Source organism: Typopeltis vanoorti, chromosome 22 (assembly GCF_054136105.1).
Source record: "Typopeltis vanoorti isolate ZY-2024b chromosome 22, IOZ_Tvanoo_1.0, whole genome shotgun sequence".
Taxonomy (NCBI): Eukaryota; Metazoa; Arthropoda; class Arachnida; order Uropygi; family Thelyphonidae; genus Typopeltis; species Typopeltis vanoorti.
The window spans coordinates 77,333,950-77,357,764 of record NC_143570.1 but is presented as its reverse complement, the minus strand read 5'-3'; the positions used below and the strand labels follow the sequence as shown (position 1 = coordinate 77,357,764).

Here is a 23,815-nt window from a genome sequence, read left to right as displayed (position 1 = left end):
ATAAAAAAAATATATGCGTTTATAATTTTTCATTCTTAATAATCTTCAACAGGAATTCAAATTTAACTAACAGATTTTATAATAAAAAATAACATACTAAAAACTTCTCAGTATGAAAGCAACTCGATAAGAAGCAGAGCCTAAAAAGAAATTAATTACTTTGCTTTTTGTTTGTCTTAATGACAATTGCCTTTTCTTAAAAACAATGGTGCTAATGATTATTATAATAGCACTAAAAAAAAAAGGTAAGAGAGCTTCTTATACAATACTGGCTATAATTATATTCTCAGCATTTGTCATATACCTGCAGTTTAATTATAAAAGCAACACCCTACCTCATTATCCATAAGTATTCACATGATCTTATATATTCGTACTATTGCAAAAAGAAAGTTTTCCAGAACACGTGAGATGGATTTCATCTCCCGGGGCTACAGCCCCGCTTATTGGAGACCTAAAGTGACTTAAAAAAGTTCCATATTTGGCCTCCAGAGCGGGGTTTCCGGACATTGTAAAAAATAAATAAAAATAGAGAAAAAATCCTTAACTCACCCACGGTGCGAATATACTATAGGTTTATGGAAGTCTTTGAGTGGCGTTGCCTTAAAAAAATAATAAAATAAAAACCTAAGATATTCGTATTCATTAAATAACCAACATCATAATTCACTTTTTAAGTAGTATCCTTTCCAGTCAATGATTGGATGTTAAAGTTTGTTGTGTTGGATTTTAATTGAGCAAGGTCTTTTTTATAGTCGAGCAGAGCGGGAGTGGGGGAGTGTCAGACTTCGGAAACAAAAGATATCGGTCATAAACAAGTAGTATAATGCAGCATAAAAGGTCCTTAAAATTCAAGTTATGTCCCATACAATAAATTTTCTTTAACAATGTAGAGTGGGAGTCTACTTTTACGCGCTTAATACCTATGGTTGTTTTTCAGCCTATTATTTTAACCACTCATTAGTGAGGGTATCCATGACACTTTTAAGGAAGGTTTCTGCTAATAATGCATGTGTTCTTGGCCCAGTTTGCCTGCTTCAAGGGAAGAAAAATTCAATCTGGGAACAAAAAATCCTACATATGCAGTTTAAAATTATTCTAACTTGAAAAATTGTTAGAAACTGCTCTCCCTTTTAAAGGACAGTCTTGAACCATTAGAGAACATAGAGAAACCACTGCATCATGGAGGTGTCATTTAAATAAATATGTTTGCAAATTCCAGAAGGCGGACTTTGTTATGTTGAATTCTGTCTTAAATATAGCTCTGTTGTAGTAACATATATATAATAGAACTGTGAGAAAAATGAAAAAGAAAACTGCAGGTAGAAAAACGTCGATAATCCAGTGATTGTCTCAAGTATGGCGTTTTTTATTCTTTTTTTTTTTTTTTTCCAGAGGGAGATTTACTTTTAGTTTGCCTTTTATAATTATAGATGAGTATAGATGTTTTTGTATTGTACGTGATTACAAATGTGTGTATTCTTGGAATAGGGTGATCGCATTTCAGTGAGCATGAAATGTTTGCTATGATTGGCACATAGAAAAAGTAGGAGTTACGACAAATGCAATCAAGACTAGCCGTATGCCGAATGGGCCCAATCAGGTCTCGCGCTATGTGATTAAAGCAATAAATGAAATTTTTGATACAATTTTGGAAGATTCTGAAGAACAAAAATCAAGAAAAAATTCTTTGTACGTAGTTTATTTTTTGTAAATACATAATCAACAAATATGTAATTTAATTGTTAATATTTTCAATAGCATATATTCTCAATACCTAATTATTTAAATAGGGACCCCACAAAATAATGCCAATTGGATTCGCTTTTGCTACGCCCAGAAATAGGTGTTGTGGGGCCGGATGACCGAAATGTAGGCGCTGACTACATATTGCCAGACCGAAATATAAGATCTGGATATTTGAGTCTTGACAAATACTATCAAAGAAATCAGACTAATTTAGAGAAAAATCATTAATAGGAAGCAAGCAATGACGCAAACTTAATCATGTAGTACTTCATGTAGTATTTTCTGATGTGTACTCCTCGAGAGTACACATCAGAAATTTGATGATGATATATATATTCAGCTTCACCAGCAGGATTAATAAGTAAGTTTGGCAATTGATCGGCGTAAAAGTTACACCAAACCAGTTTCTTCTTTAGATTCTTGGAGTCAAGTGTTAACCTCTTAACACTTCCCAAGAAAGTGTTAAGAGTTTAAACATTCTTATTATTTTAAAATAAAACTGCTAAACGTTTATTTTAAATATTTAAATACTCATTCACACTTACTTAAATATTCGTATTATTTTTTAAGTATAATTTCTGGGAAATTCCCATGCTACTCCTCTAATTTTTATTTTTAACTGAGGCTTCATTTCTGAAGCTTCCATTAAACGGAGTTCGAGTGACTGAATTGGCAATTTTCACAAATCTCGTAGAAGTATGTTTTGTAAGTGACAGAGGTGCCAAAATCCCCTCATCAGTAATACACATCGTTCTTTCGTAGTGTAAATTAAGTAGTTTAAGAGTGTGTCGCAAATTCCGGATATTGTATAGCTTAACTCCTGCCCCCGGTCGTCACTTAAAAGGGTTGTTACAATGCTGCCCAAGAAACTGACGTACATTTCACATTAACCGTGACTCACGCCACTCCCTTTTCGGAATTATTTTGTAGTGCGTGTTTTAATAAGTCTATTCGAAGTAGGTATGCATATTAATCAGAAAACCACCCCCTCACAAAGCGAGTACTGGTGCCGCCCAGACATTAACGGTTTATTATTATTATTATTATTATTATTATTCTCAGTGTGTCGCTGGACATATTGCATTTGTCTCATTGCAGAAGGGGGGGGGGGGGGAAACTATACGTTTTTGGCCCAAGCAAAACCGTTAGTCTACCTTTTTTTGATTTTTTCATTTTTTAACTTCAAAATGAAAAAAAAAAAATAGAAATTTGCATTTCATGAAATAAAAACTTTTCCTACTAATGTAGTCATTTTTATCTGAATATAATCACAATTACAAAATCACGAACTAAAGATTAAAAAAACAACAACTGATTTCTGTATATTGATGGAATGCATCCTTGATAAGTGGGGTCGTTCCAAGCACGCGCTTGCTCGTGTACAATATACATAGTACAATATATATATATATATATATATATATATATATATATATATATATATATATATATATATATATATATATATATATATATATATATACTGATGATTTTTAGCATTCGTTTAGCAAACAACGAATGACGGATATTATTGGAGGATACATGGTTATATGCATTAATAAATAAACAAGAAAGCAGAAACTGAACAGAACTATACAATAATATGAACACACGCAATTTACAGACAAAAAGTACTATTGGTAGTGGTGGTGGGCAGATGGCGTTGTATGTTGGTAGTGGTAGTGTCGTTCTGTAGTTGGAGGATTAAGTACTAGAGGTGGGTAGTTGTATAGTGGAAAAGTGTGCCCTCCGCGATTTTTTTTTTTCTTCTTTTACTTTCCGTACATCACTGCTGATCCTGACAGATTTCTTCCCACCAGGGCTGGATAGAAACCTTTTATCTCCGAAAACAAATATCACCTCAGACCAAAATGTACCGTAAAAAGATTCCCCTGTTCAGAAAGATTAAGACTCATGTGGCGCATCATTTACTGTGCAGTCCTGTCTACAACCATATGAAACACGGATACTTAATACGGCTTTTTGATTTGAACTGTTCAAAGGCTTTTTGTCCTAATGATGTTTCTAATTTCTAATGCGTCAACATGTTTCAGAGTCAATTCCTGTTCTATGCAGACATTCCACACTATTCCATTGCTAACACGAAGCTCTAAAACTATTTATATTCAGTCTATATATATATATATATATATATATATATATATATATATATATATATATATATATATATATATATATATATATATATATATATATATATATATATATATATATATATATATAGACTATTCTATATATATATGGTTTTTCTCTATATATATATATAGAAAAACCATTACTTGAAAGTATCGGAACTAATAAATTATCGATATAACTTTGGAACCATGGCATGAAAAAATAAATAACAAATTAAGTTAAAAAGTTGTTTCTAGTGATAACATTACGCTGAAGTCATCTTTTATTCTGTTCCAGGTATATTATTATTATTATTACGGGCAACTCCAAGGAGTCCTTAGACTCATCGAGGGAGGCCCTAAACATCATTTCAAGAACAACTATTCGGCATTCGCACAGTATCTATCATACTTTGCTTTGAACTCATTCACAGTCATGGCACCCATAACAGACTCCGGCAGCTTATTCCACTCATTCACCACTCTCCAAGTAAAAAACCTAGTTCTAACACCCTTGCTAACTACACTTTTGCTCAGTTTCCATGTATGGCCCCTAGTTCTCCCATCACCAAACCTGTTCTGAAAAATTTCCTCTGAATTAATCTTGTAAAAACCCCTCAGTAATTTGAATGTCTCAATCATATCACCCCTTTTCTGCCTATCAACCAATTTCTATAACCCACAGATCTTCAACCTGTTCTCGTAAGGTTCATTCCATAGACCAGCTATCATCTTGGTAACTGGCTTCTGGATCCTTTCTCTACATCCCCCTCATCAAGAAGAAACCCAGGGGCCCATATCTGGGCACAGTAATCAAGATGGGGTCTTCTCAAGGCTCGATAAAGAGGAACAATAACTTGCTTATTTCTGCTCGTCAAAGTATTCTTTAGTAACCAGGTGATCTAATTTAGCCACTTTTGCTATGTGTCCACTAAACTTCAACTCCCTATCCACCAACAAACCAAAATCTCTGGCTTCGTCAACCTCCTGGAGTATAGTTCCACCAATGTGATATATTGGTGCTAATTTTTTCACCACAAAATGCATAACCTTACACTTTGCTACATTAAACTGACATCCATTCTCATTAGCCCAGAATGCCAATCTATCCAAATCATCCTGCAAAATTTTGGCATTTTGCAGGATGTACCACTAGTAACAGGCCTTCTTTTGGACTCCACTCCAGAATAAACTACTCTCTGATATCTCTCCATCAACCACCCTCCTATCCATCTCACCAACCCTATATCTATCACCATGTGCTGTAGTTTACTGATTAGAATTCCAAGTGGTATCCTGTCAAAGGCCTTAGCAAAGTCCAGCAATATCACTGTAAAACTATTACCCTTATCCAGTTCAACCATCACTGTATTATAAAACATGAGCAAGTTACTGAGGCATGATCTACCACAAAACCATGCTGCTCTCCATACAGTATCCCATTTTCATCTATCCATTCCTGTATTTTGCTCTTGACTAATATCTCCTAAACCTTGACAACGATTTCTGATTTGCTGATCGGTCGGTAATTTGCAACAGCAGTTTTGGAACCTCCTTTATGCAATGGAACTATCTTCCCCTTTCTCCACACTCTCGGGTGGAAAGGGGGATGATTATCCTTTCTGTTATTTGCAATTTAGTTTTCGTTCTGGTTGCATGTCGAGTATAAACTGATGGATCTTTATATTCAAAGAAAACGGTAATAATAAAGACATGTATAACATAAAACCTGTTGTATCGTGTACTACCTTTCTTCTATAGATAAATGATTGCTAATTCAATACGTAGTTTTGCAGCAATAATTATACTGATATCCATGCTACTATTCAATAGGGATCTTGTTATCTTCCATGACAGTAACAAAAATGAAATATTTTTGGTCGCTCTTACTCTTGGGTAAAAATACTCATTTCTGAACAAGATGAGCTTTCTTATTTATGAGATGTCTTTAAGTTGCAATCATTCATGGCATAATCACATCAGATATATTCCCTTTTCGGTATCAATAAATTACTATTGTCATTATTTGCTCTCTCTCTCTCTCACTCTCCCGCCATTTTCTTTTCATTTTGAACAACTATCTTCATCTTCCTCTAACGTGTTGGACACAATGGCCTGTCACGGGTCAAACTAGGCCTCATAGAAACCCAATTAATGCTTTGATAGCATGGCTAATAGTCTGCTGTATCTGTTAATTGCTTCCGTTAATTCTCAGGCAGGTTTGCTTATTTTCCGCAATGAAAAACCTTGCCTTCTCCATATGAGATCGAATAATTCACGGGACTTTCTAGGTTCGAATCCAGTACAGAGTATTCAAATTCAGGTCTTTCCGACCAGAAGGCATTGTTATAATTGATTAAACTGAGGAGCTCCATAGACATAAACGTCCGGCTGAAAGTTGATTAGCAAACTGAGCCAAGTACATTCATTGTATTAGGAGAGATATTTTTGGAGCTTCAGGATACTTCATTACATGGCTTTTCTTGGAATTAGCAAGAGGAAATATGTGTCCCGGATCACCTTCCTAGCGAAAGTGAATATACGTAAACGCAAAACTTCCTGAATAAATTCTCTCGTAGAGAAAGAGAAACGGACATAATCGTAATTCTTATGGAAAAAGGAAAGTTGATCGTACGTCAGTGAATGTCATTAATACATGGCATGACGTCTTCACGCGCAACAGTCGATTTTGGAAGAGACAGTACGAACTATCCTACATTCCAATAACTAATCCATTATCTATTTATTAACATTACTTCTGATTAATATTAGTAATTACTTATTAATAACTATATTCTTCAAAAATGTTGAGAACTGATGCCAGCGTTATAAATATAATACTGAAAAGGCATAACTTCAATTTTTGGACTTTAAGGCAAATGATAAAAATAAGAGAGCGGTACATTTTGCCGGCCTGGTTATGAGAGTGGTTAGCGTATCCACTCTCCAGCCAAAAGGCTGCAGGTTCGAATCCCGCCATGGCATGATGTCTGTGATTGTCTGTGAAAATACTAGTAGTGGTGGTGGGCAGTAGAGGGCGTTGGTGTAGTTGCGGTTCGTTGTAGTTGGTGGATTGAGTGATGGAAACAGAATTGTAGAGTAAGTGCCCTCCCTCGATGAATCTTTGGACTCCTTGCAGGTGTCAAGTAATAATAATAATAATAAAATAATTAAAAACAAGGTACTACACTACACAAAAAATATAAATATGAACACGGTTTATAAATTTCCTCGCGATAAAGATTATCTGTAATAAAAAAGAGATTTTTCGAGGGAAATTTAGCAATACTACATTGTTTTTTGCTTTATTCTTGGGGTCAAATTATATTCATTAATGAATATTTTAAAAATATCGTATTATCATTATCAAGTAATTATAATTATTTGCTGTGTTGTATTATTTATTTATTTTTATTATGTAATATTTTTATCCAAATCCATCCCGCTCAAGACAATGATTTCAAATTTTTGGAGTCGGGGACCAAAGTAAATTTCATGCAACCGTCTCTATTGTTAGTGTTCGGAAATGAAACGGTTCTAGACCAAACGGCACCCTAGGCGAGAAGTCTCTTGAATTTTTTTATGCCCTTCTCTATTTTTTTCCTCATCAGCCCATCAAATTTTGTTCAATCACTGAAAATCAAATTGCACTTAAAATTTCATGAGCATTTAGTTACGATATATTACATAATTTGCAATAAATCACTATAAATAACTGCAAAATAACAAAATAAATAACTGCACTTAAAATTTCATGAGCATTTAGTTACGATATATTACATAATTTGCAATAAAATCACTATAAATAACTGCAACTCTTTGCATTATTCAAAATATACGTGCTTTGTTTCTTTCGTCTTGTTACATATAAAAGATAGGTGATAGTAACATGCTATGTGTGGTTTGCTGGTAATAATAATATTATGAAGATATGTTGTTAATTATTCACTTCAGAACAATGCATGTGGATAATATTCATTCAGCGCTCGAAGCCGAAAATTAAAAAAAAAAAACGACACAAGTCAACTGGAGGTACTTTAACATTGTGAAGTCTTTCAAGGTATGAAAGTGGAATCTCAAGCAACCATTTCGGTCACCTGATCCTGAGACAGTTGCGAAAACTAATTATTGTTAGAAATAAGGGATATCAAAGCTCCATCGAAACTGTAAATGTTTTCGAAAATTAACCAGAGAGCTTATAAGAACACAATTCTCAGCAGGGAGTTGCCTTAGCTTGCACTACTTAAAAAACAAGAAGGCTGCTCAGCCGTCCGTATAGTCGTCTTTTATTAGTTTTGATAATTTTTTCACTGGCCCGTCAGCTGTTTCGAACTGGCTGGCTCTTACTAGAGACCAAACAGTAACCTTAAGAGGGCAAGAATGCTCATTTAATACTAAAGCAATCCAATACAGCGATACAGACGACCTAAGAAGCGAGCACGCGGGTTGAAGTTTCATTTTCAGGGAAGATAATTACCGTGACCATATTTTTTGGAGAAAATAAAGGACAAATCAGAAATTGTTTAATAATGATAATAATAATAAAAAGCAGGTTGGGTTATTTGTTTCACGAAAACTAAAAAACTTTATAACATTTATTATAAAATATAAGCATATACATAGCATTTTAAACAATCATATTATTACTTAAAAAATTAATTTTGATACTTTTCACAAGAATGAACTTTTTTCTTTTTTTTTGTAATAAATCAGGTTTGTATTTTAAATATTCATAAAACTGTATACAATTCATGTCAAAGTTGCATTTGATATAAATGCATGCTTTCAATGTTTCGATTTTTAATTGGGTTTTTTTCATTTGTACACATATTGTTCACTAATGAAAATACTCGTTCGGTGGGGGCATTAGATCCAGGGAGATACCAGACGTCCACTCACTCCTACCACACTTCTACACTACACACAGTCAAGTAGAATATGTACACACACGCACATCAACGACGCAGCCATATATGTCGCGCCGAAATGGCAGTTTCATGTTTCTATGGGCATTGTGCTGCGCGTCAATATTCAATTTACTATTTCATTTCACAAAATGGCCAATTTAGAAAAAATAAATAAATAAACCTAAAGGACAGAGCAGTATGCTCTGTCCTTTAATAAATAAAGACTGTCCAATTTTAAATAAAGGACGTATGGTTACCGTAGCGAAGGTTGGTCGATTGGTAGAGTCTCTGCTACTAATGACTCGCAAAAAAGTTAAGCAGGTTTGAGCGCGGTTAGAAGGGGGCCAATCGTTCGATGGTGTTGGCACATTCTCCTTCGATGAGTCCCTGGAGGTGTCACATCATAATAATAATGAAGATCTCTGTAAATGGAAATTTGAGTGTTGTATTTCACTGTACCGGCTACTATTTTGAACTGCCGATTCTTATCAGATACCTGGGAAAAAACAGAAGATCAAAATTCTATGAATACTATACTAGTTCCGGATTTCTGCTTCATCTCTTATACGACTTATTAGCTTTGAATGCGCAGGTATTCATCCTAGCGTATTTTTAATAAAAGCTGATATACGCTAGGATGGCCACCTTTAGAAATTCACAATCCGGAATATTATTTTATTGTGTTCCCTGATACATCCGTGTGGGGAATGTGTGCACGCGGACTGCAGCTTGATATTATGGGAAATATTTATCATTCAATAATAATAATAATAATAATAATGATATATTATTATTAGAGGAAGAAGAACCCGCAGTTATTTCCCTTAACGTTTCTTTTAGCATATATCTATTATTTAACTAAATAAAAGGTATATTTTTTTTAGTTAAAAGATATATATAGTTTAAATTTTTATCGATAATAATTGCAGTCCGTTACATTCTAATGAAGAACGATTTGAGTACAATTACGAAGGTGTGATCGTGACTCACTGAATCTGTCTGCGAAACTGTGGAACTTAAAATAAATGAATGAGTCGCTCCTGCATTCATACTGATCACTAACTGAAATCAGAAACTAGTGTCACTCTTGGACCCAGGAAACAGGGGCTCTTCTTCGGGCCCGCGATTTACAGGGTCTAGCATATCACAAACACGAAAAATAAATATATTAAATAAGAGATAAAAATGAAATACTGTATTCAGAATCAACCTTATGGGAAAATAAATTTCATGGAATACATATATAATAATTTATGAATGTATATTTTTATTTTATTACTCATCCAAATATTGCCGGCACATCAACGGAATACACAGACATGAACAATAATAATTAAATTCAGTCATCTTTGATATTCTACCAATGGTTTTTACACTTTACACATTTTTTTTTTATTTTTTTGTCATTATGAAATTATATTTGTCAAGGTAGGAGGATGAAACATTTTATTTAACAGTTTGTTAGATTGATTAATAATGTTTAAATACTTAGCCAATATGGTATGTGGGCCTTCATTTGTGTTGCTCTGGGCCCCTTCAACTGTTTCGAGAGGGCCTGTCAGTAATACAAGTGCCTTGAACCAGAAATTAATACTTTATTGCAGTTCCTAGTTTACAAAATTCATTTAAGTTTATATATATATATATATATCAGATTAAGAAATTGTCCATATATATATATATATATATATATATATATATATATATATATATATATATATATATATATATATATATATATATATATATATATATATATATATATATATATATATATATATATATATATATATATATATATATATATATATAATCTAATACCTTGTTCATGGAATGCGGGACTTTCGAGCAAGTTCCAGGTAAACCAGGATAGTTCCCCCATCCCCTAAACCACACAGAGTCTTGGACAGTAGTAGTATTTCTTAAGTACAATATTTTGGCAACTCATGCCCCGAAAGGTTGTAATTTCGTAAGCTCTTAGAGTGATTTCAAAACTTTTAGTTTCAAAGGCATACAGGAGTTGCATTTAAAATCGAAAGAAAAAAGAGAGAGAGAGAGAGAGAGAGAGAGAGAGAGAGAGAGAGAGAGAGAGTATACATAAAACTGTATGTGTTAATATTTTTGATTTTAGATACTGTTACGCAAAGTCTGATAAAATGTTAAACGTTATTACCGTTAACATATTTTCAAAATCTTTCCTTGCATGCTAGGCTCATTGGCCTGTCCTGGCCAAGTAACTTAGCTTCTTAGAAATCCAATACTGCTTATAATATGGTGGCTAATCCTATCTGCATTGTGTGCTATGGGTGTAACATGTTTCCAAATTAACTAACCGAATAGAGAAACTGGACTGGCATATTGCAACATGCCAGTGAAATATTTTCCAATTGATGACACAAGGAACTGATAAGCAATAGATGTTCGTACAGGAATAAATCTATATTAAAATTCTTATCTACTTTCATTCTGTTATATACCCACCCTTCTGTTTTCTACAAGAACTGTGGGTTTTCTTTGAGAATTTTTCAGAAGTGGCCGTTTGGAAATCAAGTTTATTAGCTTGAAACTAATTTCTTTAGAAATTCGCTAAAGATGGAAAATTTTAAACTGGGTTCAACCAATGACATAATTTTTCTGTTACCTGAAAGAAAGCTGTGTTGTGTTTGTACTTTTGAAGCATATTACTCAAACGGAGATATGACTGGCAAATCCCATTGCTTTACATGTGTTCATTCAGATTAAGAAATTGTCTCATCCGTCATATGTTAAGTGCTTGTGTTTCTTGGAAAGCTTTCCAAAAAATCGGATGCGGTCACTGTTATCTTTATTATTTACATCCAATCATGTTTGATGCAGTGTATTTATTTATTTTTTTAATACGTGACATGGCTGACGCATACCGTATTTCTGGCACAACGTCAGACTTTGGCTAATCATCACTCGAAGGCCATTGTAGCACCGCCTTCTTATCTCGTGGTGTCGATCTGAAGCAACGAAAGCCAACTAGTATTTTAAAGAACACGTGATACCCGAGTAAGCATACAACGTCGAAAAGCGTGTTTCCGCCATCCATTACCGGTTGGAAGGCGTGGTTGCCCTCTGGAAATCGGAATGACGTCGGCAATGTGTGTATAGTGAGAGAGATAGCGGGGTTTCCTCACCTTTCATTCATGATGAACCGGATTCAGGAGAAGTGATTTCCTCGTCCCCAGAGATTTTAGCTGCATAAATATCCCTATGCACCCAGCTTTCTCATAAGAGAATCTCATCGTCCCATTGAACACCTTCAAGACTGATCGCAATTCAGTAAGTGTTACTTTTTTTTATTTTGAAGATAAATTGAAGTTTCATGTACTTTTACATTTATATACTACTAGCGTGCCGTAATGAAATAACTAGGCCTATTATTTTGTACCACTAATTATAAGTTTGAAGCGTGAAAATTTCTTACTGCGATTAATAATGCAGTTAGCAAGGAAATTTAACTTTTTGAATTTTGAAATACTCAAAAAAGTTGTTTTCAACAGTATGTTAATTATGGAATTTTGAAATTCACACTTTTACAATTAACATACTTTCCTACTGCACAAAATTCTTTAATAACCAAAATCATTTGGTGAATTACATTTTTCGGAGACTTTCTTAAAACCATAACTTGCTTGTTCGCTGATTTATCGAAGAAAACACGTTTTTTTTTTTTTTTTCAAGTCCTATTTTTTTATTTGCTTATATTTTGCTGCCGATTTTACAATCATGTTTGTTTTTAACAGACCTGATATTGACCTACAGAAGCCATGAAAAGCAATACAAAAATGTTTTCATACTTACAGCAGTGCGATTGGTCGTAGGAAAACATGAAGTTGTAATAAGCTATTGACAAGTTCATTATGAGCGAATGACTGCTTCGCATTATCCCCTTATCGAACATCAAATTCTTAAGGTCTGGCTTCTTCAATTTCGTAACTATTTTAAAATGTAAGATCTTTCGAAATAAACTTCAAACAAACAAAAAACGATCGAATCTATCCGATACAGGAAGCTGTAATCGTCAGCAGGAACAGGAACTTTTTGAAAGAACATTTATTGTACTGTACTCTAATGCTCTCGCTGCACTCTTCGCACGACCAAGAATGCCTCACACAGATTTTGTATCTTTAATGGTCTATAGAAGTTGGTGTTGCTCTTGACTCTTATGACAGCAGTTAAAATTACTCGAGAATTATAAGCAAGTAATAAAATGTTCTTGCTATTTTTTAAATTTTAGATTTGATTCGCGTGTCCTCTTCCATAAATTAGCGAATCATGTCTCCCAGACACGTAAGCCTCAAACTACTTTATAGTTTCAGAGGTGGCAATATTATATTATTTTATTTTTAAAGTAAGTTATACTTTGCAGGTTCGTCTTGCGAATATGTTTTCTTTTCTTCGAAAATGAAGTCTTTTCTTCGAAGACGTCATTACCACAGATGAATTTATAAATAATGCTACACCTACACTCGACTCTCCCTATGGACATAGATATTTATGATGCCCTTCATTCATTCATACACATTCAATACATGCACTCTCCCAAGATGAATTAGGTCAATATATATTGATATATATATATATATATATATATATATATAGGAAAAAAAAGCATGTCGTTATATATATGATAGAAATACCAAGCTATTTTAATTATAAACCTGGTTTTAATCCATTTCCCAAGTAAGTCAAGTTTGCGCCTGCAAGTAGTGCAAGTCTTAGGCAACTCGTGGTAAAAGTGGAATAAGCTCTGATCATTATTCTTAATATTTTCCCTTAATGCAAAGCACATCTCCTTGAGGAGATGTATGATGTTATGCATTAAAGACAAGGGCCACTACCCAGACCGGTTTCGACCTTTATTGAGGTCTCATCAGTGGGAGCCAGGCTTAGAAATACCTAGGTTTAAATAATACAGAGCTTATAAATATTTTACCAAAACAAGCTACCATAAGGTGCTTTGACCTTATTAAATAAAAATCTCCAGTGGCGAATTCTCCATGCTTGCTGCGCAAGCTCATTAATTGAGAAAGAAGTAATGTTTATTTGTTAATAAATGCATTTATAAGCATTCCATTTAGGCTTTTATTTTTGTAGACAGAAGACGTCTTAAGCTTTCGCGGTAATAATTGAGCTTTATCGAAGGCGTCAAGCTACCTTGGCTTGCTCGGTTGTGGGAGCATCCAGGTCCTCGCTTCAGCACTGTGATTTCATGCGCGCGCATAGCCATTTCTGCTCCCTCCACGTCATCTCACCCTGTTGCTTAAACACGGGCCCTACGCAGTCAAAGTAGCTCTAGCCAGTGAGCTTCAGCCAGCCTTTACAAGTATGTGTGTGTTGCTTGGGAAAATTAAGTTACAACCAACTTTTTATGACGATGTTATTGACCAGTTCATAAAGAAGAACTGTTGGGTAGAATTTGTATTCAAGTAGGTAAATTGAAAAAGATAGAATATCATTTGTAAAATAAATGTTGTATTTGTATGATTAAATGTACATAAATTTCTAAATACAGGTAACTCTCGTATAACGCGGTACTTAGACAACGCGGTCTAAAATGGTAGTAACCCTTTTTGAATGCGATACTTATACAACACAGTTCTGATAAAAACACGGTCTACAAATTGTAGTGACCCTTTATGTTTTCATATGGTTTTCACCGCGCGACTTAAAAATCAAATTTTATCTTCGTTAAATTTGTGTCTGCCTGTATCCCGCATGTAATTATAAGTAGCGAATTTATATTAGGGGAAATACCCTTTAGCACGCATGTGCCTCAATTGTTTACCGTATAAAACGTTTATTGTTGAAAATTGTCCTCGTTTCTGCCAGGAGAGTGCATTAAAAATCATAAGCGTGTTCATCTCAAGCTGAGCCCTTTATTTTCTGGTGAGTTACATACAATATGTAATGCTTGCTTTTTTGTGTAAAAAATTATTTTTATAGTAATGGCCACAAACTGCAACGAAAGGGAAAAACCAACATTGAAAACAAAATTAATTTCTCTCGAAGAAAAATATTCAAAATCTTGAATCGGTTGAAAAATGGAGAAAAACCAGGAGTTTTTGCAGGGACTTGGAATTTAAATGAATCAACAGTTCGAACAATCAAACAAAATGAACATAAAATCCGAGAAAGTGTTTATTGCTGGGTCAACGATAAGTGCAAAGCCCTTTGCTCGTGTACGCCATATTCTAATGAAGAAATCTCTAATGATTTCGATAGAAGATTGCGCCTCAAAAGAAAATTCCTATGGATAAAAATCTTATTAAACAAAAAAAACTCTCAAAGTTTATAAACATTTATAGTGCAGACCAGGTGTTCAATGCGGATAAATCCGGGTTAGATTGGAAAAAAGTGCAAAAACACACCTATATTTCGAAAAATGAAAGATCAGCTCCTGGATTCAAAGTTTCCAAAGATAGAATTACTCTACTGTTTTGTAGTAACGCATCAGATTACATGACAAAACCAGTGTTTATTAACCAATCCTCAAATCCTCGTGCTATGAAAGTTTAAAATATGCACTATTTTATTTTGCCTAAAACATTGATGCATTATGTGCAATGAAGTTTAAGTACAATTTGTAATTTTATACTTTTATACTATGTATTTGTTTCATAGTTTATGTTTTCTTAACTTACCTGAATTGAATAAAATTATTTTGTTTGTTGGATGTCATTGTTGTTTATATAATTTTAAAAAAAAACGAGTTATGTGATCTGAGACTCGCATAACGCGATTTATATAATGCGGCATTTCTGGGGAACCTAACATCCGCGTTATACTAGGGTTACCTGTACATAGTTTTAAATGGTCAGTTGTCCAGCCGTATGAGTATGAATCTCGCAATTAATCAACTAACACCTTTTATTCCCGTATAGGGAGCAGGTGAGGCCGTTTTAGCACTAAGTTTTGGAGACTGAGGAAAAGTTCAGTCTCCACTGGTAGCCAATCACAGATATCTGGTCAAAGACTATCCCTAATTATATATAGCATCTGGTGAAGAGAGGCTACTGGGAAGTGTCGCCATCTCGTGGTCCCTAATCCTAACACTATGTTTACTGTTTAAAAATAATGTGGGTTGTATGGGTCGATTTTCTTAAGTTTACGGGACGAAAAATCCGAGTTTCGAAGAAATAACCCGCTTGCCCATACCAGAGATCGACGACCTCTGGAAACGGTTGAAAAAAAACTTAATAAAAGTGCCTCTAGTTGGTAACTAGAATAAAACTTACGATGCTCTTTCTTTGGGCGGTCTAGCGCCGTGGACAGCACATTCTCGGGCTAGTTGGTAGTAGTAAACGTACTCGTTGTCCAGCCGGATGAGTATGAATCTCGCAGTAGTCATGGATATATGTGAATGTCTCTAAAGCTGGGAGATGAAATTCATCTCGCGATGTGAGCCAACCGTCCCGCTTATTAGAGGGATGAAGTTGAAAAGTCCATATTTGGTCTCCAAAGCAAAGTTTCTGGATTGTGTAACATAAATAATGAATAAAATTAAAAAAAAAAAAAATCTCTTAGCCCAGAACCGTACTAATGTGCTATTTATATTCCCAACCTTTGGGTTGGTAGGTCGCATAAAAAATAATTTATTCACTAACTGACCTCATCTAAGTTCCTGATTTTTCTTTGAAATTAATTCCGTTTTTTCCTTCCCAAACAGGTGTGTGGAGGGGGAGGGGGGACACTGTGATTGTTCGTTTGCCAACTTTGAATGGACAGCGAAAATTCTGCCCAAACCGAAGATACCAGATTAGCAAACTTATGCACCGTAGAACAAGTTCTAAGCTCAAGGATACAGAATAACCTCACAACCAAATATGTGACAATAACAAATAAACAAAACGGGACTCCAAAATTTCTGCGAAGAGTTCAATCACAGTGTTCGCAAATTCACTTTAGAGACTTGTGTAGATTTCAACAAATAGTATTTTTTACACGTGTATAGTGAGCACAGGCCAATGGGTACGCGCATTTTTTTTTAAAATTCCATTCTAAAATATGTTTAGACTATTAGTCCTCTGTAGCATTTTCACCAAAGCTTAGTTTGCTAGTCTTGATCCCCCCCGCTTGAACTTCCAGTTTTCTGTCGGAAAAAAACAAACCACCAGCCAGTATCGACGATGCTCTTTGATTGGAAAGATCTTGGTTTCGAACTCCGTCTAGTACGTGAAGAACCTTTATAAAACTTTTTCAACAGAAGATGAGTAATGTAAGGTTAGGATATTTCTTTCCCAAGAACAAGTAAACCAGTCAGAAACACACACACACACACACACACACACACACACACACACACACACACACACACACACACACACACACACACACACACACACACACACACACACACACACACACACACACACACACACACACACACACACTCAAGAGACATAATATACTGATCCCTCAGAGCCGTATTTGCTCAAATAACACCAACAACAGTAACATTACCTAGTGTAAGACCACTATCCTATTTACTGGAGGCCTGAAAATGACCTGAAAAAGTTCTAATTTGTTCTCTATAGCAAGGTTTCGGGATTTTCTAACCCTTAGCTAACTGATAGTAATCATGTAAACAGCAAACATTCGTAGGTGAGATTCACATTCACAACATAATAATAATAATAACACACATATTCAAATTTCTTTGGATTCAAATTGAATTGAGGGATCCGAAATAAAATTAGGTCGCTGTAGGTTATGGTTAGTGGATGTACGATTCGTTTTGATGTATATGATTTCAATCGAGATGGACATGTAGCCATAAATACACTATGCTAACAAAAGTATTTGGACACCTCTAGTGTTTTTTTTTTATCACCTAGTTGTGGTAAAAAAAAAAAAAAAAAAAAAAAAAGCGTTTTAATTATATTTCGAGTGGGACTGCCTTTGCCCCGAATGACAGCAACTACCCTTCGGGGCATGCTTTCAAGCAATTTCTGGTACGTCGTAGCAGAATATTCTTTCATTCCTCGCGCAAAGCTTACCCCACTGCCGATTCTGTGGTGTGGAGCGAATTAGGCATTCTAATTCGTCTCTAAATGTTCGATGAGGTTGAGATCTGGACACTCATTGCAATATGGCCTGGAGCATTATTATGCTGAAATGTGCAAGTGTCACTGCCGAAGTACTTACACAGCGTCGGAAGCATGAAGTTGTTCAGTTGCCAACATCATCAAACATCATGATTTTGGGTGCATCCACCAATGGACTAAGCCCCATCCAACTGAAACACCCCGATACCATTACCGAGCCTCCACCAAGCTTGATAGTTGGAATGATTAGGAACAATTCCCCAGATCCAAACACGTCAACCAGAGTGAAACATATGGAAGCGTGATTCGTCGCTACACAGAACCCTTTTCCAATAATCTACAGTCCAGGAATGGTGTGAAGGACGACGCCAATCAAAACGTTGTTTGACGTTGAGGGGGATGGTGTGTGGCTTGTTCATAACAGCTCTGCCATGGTAATCTAAGGCATGCACCTCTCGGTGGCCAGTTCTAGTGCTGACAGATGTCCCTACAGCATTTTCCAGGTGAGTATCGGTGGTCTTCCAGGGCGTTTTTCTGCTGTGGTAGCACCATCAACTTTCCATCTACGAATGACATAAGCAACAATAGTTTTCGGTATACTGAGAAGGGTAATGTCACGGACAGAAAAACCACTGATGTGACACCCGACTACCATTTCATGTTGGTCTGTCAGTTCAACTGAAAGTGGCATCTTGACATCGAGTATAAGGCAAAACATGCAGCACATCTTACTTTTTATTACCAGACACTCCCTGAATATTTGCATGTAGTAGGATCCGAAATTTGCATGGTACGTAAGGTGTCAAAATATTTTTAACATAGTGAATTTCATTAACAGGAAAACTGGGAATATCACACAAAGAATGAAATATTGCAATTACACATTCCATTTTCTTTACTGCGACTAGTGGCAATAACACGAGAGTTTTATTTTCAGTTATGCTAATTATGAATTCACAATGAAACAATCTTAAACTTTAAATTTAGAACAAATTCATTATAATCAATTGTAATACTACCTATTTCACTCTACCTTTTCAACCGACGTTCTCCAGCTTTTGATTTTTTATATCGTTTTACTTAGGGCGCTAATGACGATCATATGTGATCACTTTTTTTACATCTGGTAATGCAGATTATTGACCTCAAATAAGAAGCACATTTTACTTTTCTGAATGGTCACTGTTGCAATTGTATACGAGTATTTCCTTCCATTTCGCTGTGTTTCCGTTTTCTTCCATTCCATTTCCTATTTATTCCATAGGTCGATTTATTACACTACTGTGTGTATCACACCTCAAGGCAGGTTACTTAAAACGAAACCAACTCGGGAAAAAAAAAGCAGCAACATAATTTTAATGTAGAAAAATTATAGACCTGTATTGTAAAAAGAATGAACAGTTTGACATGCCCAAAAAAGGAATGTAGAAAATGAAGCGCATTCACACTCCAGTAATTGATTAACTATTATTAAATACTGCATTTAAGCGAATATTAAAATATATTGTGATAAGAATGGTATTTGAATTTAACATTTTTTTTTTTTATATTTCCAGGTAACATTTCGAAACATGAAGGAACAAGTCGTGTTTCTACTTCTAATGGTGTGCTCGATTCGTGTTGGTGCTCAATGCCTCACCAGAAACGATACTCACATTGAAGAAAATGCTGTTGGAGACGCTGTAAGAACACTTGTAGATGGCTCGATGAACTTTGGAATAGAGATGCTACGTGCTCTAAATCAAGAACAGAAAAGTGACTCAACGGGGTTATTCTTCAGCCCCTTTAGCATATGGTCAGCTCTTGTGATCACATATATTGGCGCACAAGGAAGAACAGAGAAAGAGATGCAAGTTATTCTAGGATTAGGAGACAGTAATAAGGCAGAAGTGTTGGAAGCTTACAAGAACCTGTATTCCTGGAATCGTGATCGCCAAAGCCGAAAAGAAGGCGAGAAGAGTTACAGGCTTGCTAACAGAATCTACTTTCAACAGAATCTTCCGTTTCGGGACTGCATAAGAGAATATCTCAATGGAGATGTTGAGAATATAGACTTCCAAAGCGATCCTGAGAATACCCGTGATGTTATTAATAAGTGGATTGAAGATCAGACAGAGCAAAAGATCCAGGATCTGTTTCCATCAGGAAGTATCAACGCTCTTACCAAAATGGTAATTGCCAATGCTGTATATTTCAAAGAATCGTGGCTTCAACAGTTTGATCCTAAGGACACTAGGAAACGTCGTTTCACACTACCTACAAGACAAGACATTCAAGTCGACATGATGTCCATGAGAGGACGGTTTCTGTATGGATTCAGTGAGGAACTTCAATGTACTGCTCTTGAACTACCTTACTCTGGTAATGATCTAAGCATGATAATTCTTCTTCCCCAGAACCGATTCATTGGCGTGAATGTCGTAAGCCGTCTTCTAACTTTGGAACGTTTGAAGGACTTGATTCTTGATATGTATCCACGTGAAGTCCTCGTAGCAGTTCCCAAGTTCCACATGGAAGACGAATTTGAACTGGAAGGCGTACTTGAAAAAATGGGGATGCGAAATCTCTTTGATCCTCAGAATGTAGATTTGTCAGGTTTCACTGGACAGAGAGACATTACAGTTGATGCAGTTCGCCACAAAGCATATATTGATGTTAATGAGGAAGGAACTGAAGCTGCTGCTGCAACTGGAATATTAGCTTCTCGCACAGCTCGGCCTCTTTGGCCTGCATCATTCATTGTTGACAGAGGATTCATTTTCTTGATCAGAGACAGCTTTTCCAACCATATACTCTTTATGGGTACTGTACTTCATCCTGAATATACATCTACATGAAAGCATTGACTGATTCTTACAATAACGTCGACTAAACCGAGTACCTGGATCTACCTCCTGCAGAACACAATTGAGGTTGTGCATATTCATATAAAAATACCTCATATATATACATATATATATGAGGAAAAGCGTATCTCTCAAATGACGTGTTTTATGCTTGAAAGAAATGCTGTAATTATATATATATATACAAAATATATTTATTGTTAAAAAGTTTTAATGGAATTAATGAATCATCACACGTCATTTAACACTCAATATGTAAGATTTAGAAGCACAACGAAATATCTACAAAAGTACAAATGATCCCACAAATGGATCTACTTTCATACATTTTAAAATGACTTTTCATCTTTGTACAAACAATAACACCATATTCTTTATTATTCACATCATCTGACTCTCTGATCGACATTCACGTTTATTTTTGTAGAGGGAAACGGAATGATTATATATGAACAGCATTGCTCTAGGCGTACATGTACGCCTAGAGCAATTTCCGTATGATTTCTCTACCTCCATTATAAGCAACATAGTATAGCCGTGCAGTGGCGCACCCAAGGGGCCAATGATCCCCCCCCAAGAAAAGGGGGAAAAAACACTAGAAATTTTTCCAAAAATCTTTTCCTAATTAAAATTCATTTTTTTTAAATTTATGTTGCATCGTGTCTTATATTTCTATACTACTTATGAATTAGCGATCATTGTACATGCTCAGTCATTGGTCGTATGCGATGCGTAGTGTGTATTCTCAAATCGTCAACTCAACTCCCCAGATTAAACCCTGAGTGCCCTACTGCAGCCGTGCGATATCTATTATTATTTATAATATATATATTTTTGAAGAAATACTGTGCTTATTGGTGTCTACTATTCTAAACAAAAACAATTACATCAAACCAAAATGTGCAAACTTTTGTAAACAGAGCAGTAAAACTGAAGTAATAAGCATAGTGTGAATCACTCATAAATATACAATGACGTGCTGAAATGGTGCAGAGCTGAGGAACCCCAACTTTGAACATGTGATAAAATATCATTGCAAATGTTACTTTAATAACTTTCTTTCATTTGGTATGTTTTGCATTCTCTCGTTCCACTTAAAATAATAGCAGAAAATGTACAGGCTTTCTTGTACATCAAATAGCTATTAGGGATGCATAAGTATTTTTAAATTTTAAATTTTGTTTATTTTTATATATATCGCAAACTCTGAAAACTAATCTAAGGCGGCATCTCGTCTTCAGCCCAACTTTAAGATTATTAGTAAGTATAAAGACACGCATAAATATACTTGGGCAGTAAGAGGATGGAAATCAATATTAGATTACTTCATATTAAATGAAAAGACATCAAAATTTTCACTAGATGCTAGAGTTCACAGAGGATATGAAATAAGCAGTGACCACTTCCTTGTTAAAATAAAATTAAGATTACCACCTAAATGGCTACAAGTAACAAGAACAGAAAGAAAAATTGAAACGTTTGTTTATAAAACTAGACTATTGAATGACACAATGTACCATGTGTCATTCAATAGTCTAGTTTAATTAGAAGAATTAACCAATATCTAGATAAAATAAAACAAAATGAAGAAATAGAAATAGAATGGCTTAATATAAAAACGATACTAAATGCAGCAGCAAATGAAAGTTTAGGAAAGACCAAAAAATTCAATAAAAGGAAAAAACTGAAGATCTGGGATGATACAAGCAAAGAAATAATCAAAAAGAAAAAAGAAGCCTTATCACAAATGGTTAAGCAGTAAAAGATTAGAAGATGAAATAGAATATAAAAGAATAAGAGCCATAGTTAAAAGAGAAGTCAGAAAAAGACAGAGAATCATGGAACAAATTTGTTTCTAATTTTGAACATGATTTATATAAAATAAGACCCAATGTATATAAGATTTTGAAACACTTAAATGTGCAGATACCAAAGAAAACATAAAATTAAACACTGAACTGAAATTAGAAGAATTTCAAAATTACTACACAGAACTGTGGACAGACAAATATTTTAAAAAAGACAACTGCCAAACAATTAACGAAAATGAAAAGGAAATAACCAAAGAAGAATTAGAAATCCGCCTGAAAGAAACAAGATATGGAAAATCACCTGGAGAAGATAAGCTAGGTTCAGAACTATATAAATACGCAGGAACAAGATTCAAAGAAAGACTCTTATTATTTTTAAATAAAATTTACTCAACTGGTATCCCCCAATAGAATGGAAAAAAGCAATTGTGATTCCTATCTTTAAAAAAGGTAATAGAGATGACCCTAAAAACTATAGAGTTATCAGTATACTAAATTTCTGTTACAAAATATATAGCAGAATCTTAAATAGCAAACTAATGAAATATTCCGAAAACTTTATTTTAGAGGTACAGAATGGATTTAGAAAAGGACGATCATGTATAGACCCGGCCTTTTGCCAAAAATTATTAATAGAGAAAAGAAGAGAATACAATTTAGAAACACATATTGCATTTATTGACTTTGAAATAGCATTTGGCAAAGTTAAAAGAAACATATTAAAAGAAAGACAAATACTAAATAATATCCTAAAAGCTATCACAAGTATATACGAAAATAATCAAATACAAATAAGATTAAATCACGAGCTATCATATACGAGAGAGATAAACCAAGGGGTCCGACAGGGATGTCCCCTCTCAGCAACTTTTTAATATCTACTTAAATGAAATAATAATAAAATGGAATAAAAATTTACATCAAGGAATTAAACTTTCTCCTACAGTAAAATTAAACACACACTCCTCTTTGCCGACGATCAAATAATAATTACAAATTCTGAAGATAACTTACAGAAAGCTATTTTAGATCTAAATGAGATATCCAAAGATTATGGTATGATAATATCAACAGAAAAATCGAAAACTATGGCCTTTAAAGGACAAGAACAAAAATAGTAATAGATAACAAGATCTTAGAACAGGTGAATTCATTTGACTACCTACGATGTATGATCACATATGAAAATGAAAAAGATATAAACGTAAAAATTGCAAAATATTTAAAAATAACAGGTGTAATTAACTCTATATTTAAACCAAACCTAGTTCAAAAACAAACCAGACTAAAAGT

At 34.5% G+C, this 23,815-nt stretch overlaps 1 protein-coding gene across 1 annotated transcript; it reads left to right on the top strand.

The window, feature by feature from the left end:
• The first annotated feature begins 11,891 nt into the window (after positions 1 to 11,891).
• On the top strand, positions 11,892 to 20,912 carry LOC150094498 (serpin SMSB4-like). Its single transcript, XM_090412042.1, has 2 exons — positions 11,892 to 12,097; positions 19,422 to 20,912. The coding sequence occupies exon 2, from the start codon at positions 19,437 to 19,439 to the stop codon at positions 20,700 to 20,702; it is 1,266 nt and encodes a 421-aa protein (XP_090268168.1). The 5' UTR covers positions 11,892 to 12,097; positions 19,422 to 19,436; the 3' UTR covers positions 20,703 to 20,912.
• Positions 20,913 to 23,815: the final 2,903 nt, after the last annotated feature.